Source organism: Humulus lupulus, chromosome 1 (assembly GCF_963169125.1).
Source record: "Humulus lupulus chromosome 1, drHumLupu1.1, whole genome shotgun sequence".
NCBI lineage: Eukaryota > Viridiplantae > Streptophyta > Magnoliopsida > Rosales > Cannabaceae > Humulus > Humulus lupulus.
In genome coordinates this window covers 136,636,153-136,643,735 of record NC_084793.1, presented here as the reverse complement: position 1 = coordinate 136,643,735, position 7,583 = coordinate 136,636,153, and the positions used below count along the sequence as shown (strand labels likewise).

General features: G+C 34.0%; 1 protein-coding gene across 1 annotated transcript; it reads right to left on the bottom strand.

Moving 5' to 3' along the window:
* Positions 1-518: 518 nt before the first annotated feature.
* Positions 519-3,872, bottom strand: LOC133822432 (uncharacterized). The gene is made up of 5 exons (XM_062254774.1): positions 3,862-3,872; positions 3,535-3,724; positions 2,896-3,085; positions 1,307-1,552; positions 519-1,027 (listed from the first exon to the last, which is right to left on the bottom strand). Exons 1-5 carry the CDS (start codon positions 3,870-3,872, stop codon positions 519-521), a joined length of 1,146 nt encoding a protein of 381 aa, XP_062110758.1.
* Positions 3,873-7,583: the final 3,711 nt, after the last annotated feature.

Here is a 7,583-nt window from a genome sequence, read left to right as displayed (position 1 = left end):
TGAATTTTCTTTTGTTCAGTAGTAGAACCCCACCAATATTGGGCTTGTATTCTTTCAATTTCTTGGCACAAACCTTCTGGTATACAGAAGCATGACATTAGATAAGTCGGCATAGCTTGGATAACAGCTTTAAGTAAGATTTCTTTACCAGCTTGAGAAAAAAGCTTTGATTGCCATAAGTGTAATTACATCCAAACTTTGTCTTTTATTGAATTAAATAAAATTCTCTTATTTCTACCTCCCAACATGGATAGACCCAGATATGTTTCTATGGAATCAGTTCTTTGCATATTTAGAGAGGATGTATACAAAGTGGCAATCTCTTCCGAAGTATTTGGAGAAAAATATAATAAAGACTTTGTAAAGTTGATCATCTGTGTAGAAAAGAAAGATACTAATTATAGCTATATTTGAATAATTGGAAAACAAATGAATTGATATCTCTAATTGAGGCTAGTTATTAGTGAATGCATTTATTGTGTCTTTCAGAATTTGATTGCAATGGTATAAAACATTACCTATCCAGAACATGTCGAGTATAGAGAAAATATGTTTTGTATAGCTTGTAGAGATCTCTCAGATGCCTGGACGATAATGAGGCTGTCATCCGCAAAGAATAAATGGGTAATAAAAGGAGCTATATTAGCTATTCTTAGTTCCTTTATTTCCTTTCTACTCTTCGCTTGTTGAATTAAAGCTGAAAAACCTTCTGCACAAAATAGGAAAAGGTAAGGTGATAGAGGGTCCCCCTGTCTCAACCCTCTTGATGGAATTACTTCTCCATAGCTTGCTCCATTAATTTGAAACGAATATTGGACTGAAGTTACACATTTCATTAATTTGTTAACCCAGTAAGGTCGAAATCCCATCTTAATTAACATTTTTTCCACAAAAATCCATTCAACTCTGTCGTACGCCTTACTCATATCTAATTTCATTGTTGCGAATGATTTTCTCCCTGACTTCTTAGATTTCACAATGTGAAGGCACTCATAGGCAATAAGTGCATTATCTGTAATGAGTCTTCCTGGGACAAAAACACTTTGTGTAGAGTTGATGAGTGAAGCTAGGAAAGGTTTTAATCTATTAATTAATACCTTGGAAATGCATTTGTATAGGACATTGCAAAGACTAATTGGTCAAAAATCACTGATGGTAACTGGATTTTTCACCTTTGGAATCAGAGTAACCAACGTTGAATTAATTGTAGACAAATCTTTACTTCCATTTCAGCATTCTAGAATCATTTTTGATACTAACGGGCCAACAATATCCCAATGTTCTTGGTAAAACAGTGCACTCATACCATCTGGACCTGGGCTTTTATCTACAGACATAGAGAAGACTGCATCTTTTATTTCCTCCAGGGGAAAAGGGGCTTCTAAACTCATGTTCATCTCATCTGAAACAGAAGTATGAACTCCTTGTAATAGTTCTTCAATTTTTTCTTCTGAGGGAGATGAAGAAGCGAAGAGAGAATTGTAGAACTTCATTGTGATCTCACTGATCTCACTATCACTTGTGCACCATTCGTTTCCATCATTGAAAATGCCTATCATATAATATTAGAAATGTTATTTTCATAAGTTTTATGACCTACCCATTCTAGCTTGTATTTTTTAATGATAAAGAGCTTGTTATATATGAAATGGAATATTAGTTTATTATTGGTTTTGTATTTTTATTTTATAATTATTCCTTGATTTTCTTTGGTTTCTATCTATTACTGTGCCTTGAAAGGATCCCTAATTGTTATTGTTGACTGTGTTTTTAGCCAACGATGTGAGAACGTCAAAAACGATGAACCTTCAAGAGAATTTAAACGACACAAACAGTTTAATCAAGAAAAGTAAATAACACAAGAGATTTTATAGTGGTTCAGCCCCGATCAGTCGGTAATAGCCTAATCCACTTAGAGTTGTGATTATAGATCTGTACTCAAGATCAGATGAACTGAGCCAACTGAGTTTCTTCAGTACAGATTGCAGAAATACAAGAATTCTTTCAAATACCAGCACTTTCTCTATCTAGAATACTCAGACCCAAATTTTCTCTCTCTAGAATACTCAGACCCAAATTTTCCCAAAAGTCTCGAAAGAAGGAGAGGAAGAAGACCCTTCTCTAATCCCATAAGCCTCTATTTATAGGCTTAGGGTCATACATCTGATATCCCCTAGAATCGAGATATTTTATTATATTTATTACATTTAAATTACAAAAAACATTCAAAATGTAACAAAACCCCCCATTTGTGGGAAGAATGAGAGATTCCCGCGTAACTTGTTGAAGCTGTTTCTAGGAATCTTGACTTAGTCCTCCTCTAGCTAGTTGATCCACCTCACCTCCACTCTGGTCGATCATACACACGCTGGTCGGACATATGCATAAAGACCAAATTCTTGGGCTCTCCTCGGACCACTCTCTTGGGGTCTCCTAGGACCACTCTCTTGGGGTCTCCTCGGACCAAAGTCCCTTGGGCTCTCCTCGGACCACATCCTTGGGGTCTCCTAGGATGCACTCTCCTTAACTCTCCTAGGATGCACTCTCCTTAGTCTCCTAGGATGCATTCTCCTTAGCCTCCTAGGATGCACTCTCTTTAGCTCTCCTAGGATGCGCTTGGCTTGGTTATGACATCTTTCAAGCAGTCCAAATTCTTCGTCAGTCTACCGGGTCACTTTATCACAACTCTGAGGAGTCAATGTATTTATTGACTATTAATGTGTCTTGTACTGACCATGTACTGCCATTTGTCACCTCTATTACCACGTCATCAATCTCCATTTTTTGGGATAACAGTTATATAGACTTTGTTAGCCATTATTTGACCACTCAATAATTAATTTTTTGTGAAAGATATTTGAAGATCGAAATATAAAGTAAAATCAACTAAAGTACCTTTAATTGAATTGTTCTTTTGTCGCTCTCTTGCCTTTTGATGAAAGAATTTTGTATTTTGGTCTCCTGCTTTTAGCCATTGTATTCTGGATCGTTGATGCCAAAAGACTTCCTCTTTGCGCAATAAATCATCCAATTTTCTTTCTGTTTGTTGTAACTCACTATGGTCTTCCTTATTTTTTTGTGAATTCTGCAAACGGATAATTTGTGAATGAGTTTCTTTGATGTCTTTGGATAAGGATCCAAATTTTGAACTATGCCATGTAAATAGGTTAGTTGTGCACTCCTAAATATTCCTCATAGTTGAGAGAAGGGAGGAGGAAGAAGAAAAAGGTTTCCAACACTTTTTTATAATTTCTTTGCATTCTGACTCATTTGACCAAAGATTTTCAAATTTAAAATGAGGTCTTTTCTGTTTCTTAAAAGGTCAGACCCAGTTTCATTTTGTAGAGTTAAGAGAAGAGCTCTATGATCTGAATGGTAGAAGTCTAAATGTGTTAAAGAGGCTGAAGTAAAACTATCTTTCCACACTTTGTTCTCCATTGCCCAATCCAGCCTCTCCTGTAAGAGGTCATCCTCACAAAATCTTTGCCAAGTAAACTGATTACCTCTATAATCTAAGGGTTGTAATTTACATACCTCTAGTGTGTTTCGAAACACTTCAATTTTTTGTTCGTTTCGTAGCCTTCCTCCATTTTTATCAGCTTGACTTAGAATTTCATTGAAATCCCCCATCACTAACCATGCCCCATGTGCTATTATTCGCAAATGTTGTAACAACTCCCATGTCACATGTCTATTGGATACTGCTGGGTCACCATAAAAGCCACTGAAGTGCCAAGACAAATGTTGATTATCAAAACTTATAAAGCAGCTTATGTGATTTGAGGATGATGATTGTACTGAGATCACTACATTTTCTTTCCATAGCAGCATTGACCCTCCACCTAGTCCTATCCTTGGAACCTCGAAGCCATTATCGTAAGAGAGTTGCTTACACATTGTTGCTACCTTACCTTTAGTTAGCTTTATTTCCATTAGAAAGATTACTTCCAGCCTATTGTTTTTGATGAGGAATCTTAATTGCCTCAAAGCTTCTTCTCCATTGAGTCCTCTGCCATTCCAACTAACAATAGCCATTTGGAGAGAAAACGAATATGGGACTAGTGGAAACTTTGGATCAAGCTTGTGATACCTGCTACTTTATTTATAATTGTTGTAGGCTAGATAGAATATTTTCCATGAAGTTAATATTTTTTAATAGTGATCTCTTTCATATCATAATTAATAATGAATATTTCTTTCATTTTCCATGCAATTTATTATGATAAATTTTTTCTTATCATACTGATATCATTTGTTTTGACTTTTGAATTAGACTTAAAGATTTTCAAATTCTGTGGGATTTTATTTATTAAGCCAAATATTTATCTTTATCAAACTTATTTTTTATTTTTGCTATTCTTTTTCTCTATCCGAGGGCTGCTCTTATATCTAGTGAAAGAATTGTCATAATGTACTTATTTTTTGTATTTTGTTGTTTTAAGATTCTTATAATTGCTAATGATTTCTTTTAAAAATATCAATAGTTCTCACTATAAATAAATAATGAATATTCTATTTTATTATATTTATTATACCTATTTTTGACTATTTCTTCTTATTTAAAGATGAGAATCAAACAATATAATTTAAATTTATTCACCACTCCATCTAATATTGTGAAAATTTCTAAATGTATGTGAATCAAGTTGTTTTAAATAAGTTTTGGGATACTAAGGTGGATTAGTTTTTTAAGCGTGTATCATTTTTAGACAACAAGATATTGTTTACATATATTACTATATAAAGCTTTTTATTCTAATTCTTACTCCATTATCCTAGCTTCTAGATATATATTAATAGATAAAAGAGCCATTTCTTCTTTGTTTTTAATTTTTTAATTAGTATATATCTTTCGTTATTTTATTTCCCTTTTTGAATGGATTCCTTTATATACATGTTATATAATTTTAATTAACGATTGATTCCCTTTTAGAAGGTATTTATTATAATTATAAAATAGATAATTGTATTTTTTATAATGTTATAGGATTATTAAGTTATTTATGACATATATAAATTAATTTGGTTTTATAACTGAAATTAAAAGCATATATTTGTTTCAAAATGTGTTAGGGTATCACACACTAAAGTCCAGAATTGATAATATCTTATAATGAAATCAATTATGGTATAATAGCTTTATAAAATTCCTAATAATGAGGAATATAAACTTTTATAGTACATATAGTTTTAGTTTAATGGAAGAAAAAATACGTAAATTTACAAATTATATGATTAATTAATTTAGAGATTTCTCCAAATTATTGTATAATCTTGATTTTAAAATGCATTTTGTAGGTTGTTTGAATAGTATATTAATATCAAAAGTTATTGTTATAATCTTATCATATTAATCATGATCAAACAATTAATAAATTGTGAAACTTTAGCTCGTCCAGCTTCTCTCATTTTTAATTTTGTTTTAATTTTCATTTTCTATAAAAAATTATTAAAGAAAAAAATTGTTCAAGCGTTTCTAGAAAATTGAAATAACTCTTCCTCATAATAAATTCAGTTTTATCCCTACTACTGAACAAGGTGAATCTGCACATTGCCATCGAAGCAAAACAAAAATTACTTCCCCAGCAAAAATACAAAATCCACAAACACAACAATATGTAATAGAAAAATTAAAATTGTTTCTCCATACCATAAAATCTTTAGAACCATAATTCTTATTAAATCAATCCAAGAAACCCTCTTTCAAAAGTTAACAATGAGGACAAAAAAGAAAAAAAGAAGGGAAGAAAAGAAAAATTAAAATACTCAATATTATTCTTTGAAATTATAAAATCCAAAACACAAATTGACAAAAATAAAAACAATCATCATTCTTATCTTCTTTATCTTTAAAGCAATTCCTTCATGCTTTTGGGACTTTCATTTTGTCTTTATTGTGAATAGGCACATCCTCGGAAGAGATTGTAAGGACTACTTGGGGGGTTGACATATATGTTTCTTTGTGTGGCTTCTTGATCTGTGTTGAGATGTTTTTATAATTGTCCAAAGTTATCTCCTTTTGCTTTTTGCTCTTCATATTTGCTATAGCAATCTCTGAACATGTCTAGCTGTTGGAGGTTGAGTTTTCTCCTATATTTTATTCATAAAACAAATTATGATTCGAAGAGAAATTTTTAAGAGTTTTAAATAATAACGATAAAAAATTTACATATTGTTCCCGTTTTTTGTCGTTTGACCGACGATTCCAATGATAAGGGTTGTGCACAAGATAAAGCAGCCTGTTTAGCACGTTGTGCCATAGATTTTTTCTTTGATCCATAGGCTAAAGGAGAGATTGAGGAGGCGGTTGGAATCATGTTCATCAAACCAGAAGTTTTTAGTGTTTCATCGTATTGTAAGGTTGGATTAAAACCCATATCGATTGCATCTCTAAGAGCTCCACAATCATTCTGGAAATGATCTAGATATCCACAATAGTAACAGAATGTAGAGAGACGCTCGAACCGAAAGGAGACCCATATGTTGTCCTTTTCTTTGTCTAGATTCAAGAAAATTCCTCTGGGTAGTGGTTGGGAGGAATCTAAAAGAACCCTTAGTCGCAGAAAGGTATGCCGCCTACTTGGATCAAACTCAAGGAATTTTCCAATAGAGTTAGCTATCTTTTCCCCCAGTGGTAGCGCTAATGGTGAGGATATGTTTCACAATGGGATTCCGTGAATTTGAATGTCTTTTTCGTTGTAAACTTAATCTAAAACTAAAAGATTAAAGTGAAAACAAGGAAAGAATATATAATTTTACGTGGTTCAAGTTGTAAAAGCGTCATAGTCCACGAGTTTCTATTATTTAATGAGCTTGAAGCTTGTAGTAGCAAGCTTTCTTGGTGGTCTCAGGCAGCGTATATATTGCACTGAGTTACAAAGTTTCTCTCTCTACAAAATCGAACCCCTTAAAAGGAGATACCCCAGCCCTATTTATAGAGGCTAAGGTCATTAATGTTAATTGTTATCCATATTTTCCACATTGGACACGTGGCAAGGTCAAACAGGTCCATGGGCCCTCAAAAGAGGTCCGGGCCCAACCTAGGCCCAGTGAACAATGAATCAGGAACCCTGATGGCCCAGACTATACTAAGCCCGATGATGGGCAAGTAGCATAAGCATAGTGAGGGGGCCATAACCAAGGTGCATTCCCATATCGTCTCCTTGACCACTCTCAACCTACATCCTCCAGGATGTAAATGGTGATGGTAGATGGCTCACTCCAAGAGACGAATCCCATCAAGTGGGATCCAAGAGAAGACGTCGTCAACAAGGTATCTGCCTTGGTAAATGAACCTGGGTCCTGGTAAACGAACTAGGACTTAGGTAAACGATCCTGGATATTTGTAAATGAACCAGAACCCTACGTCCGGATAGTACAAGCCTAGTCTTCCCTGATGCTGACGTGTCCGCGAGAAATCCGGAGGTTGGTCTCCTTAACTAACCTGTAGAATGGGGTACGCACGAAACGTACACTGTTCCTAAGAAATAATACTGCCACTACTCTGACAGATCCTGTCCCCAGGATCCCCTTAGTAGCCCATGCGGATCAGTTCGTACTAACAAACAAAGGGCAGTTGTAAG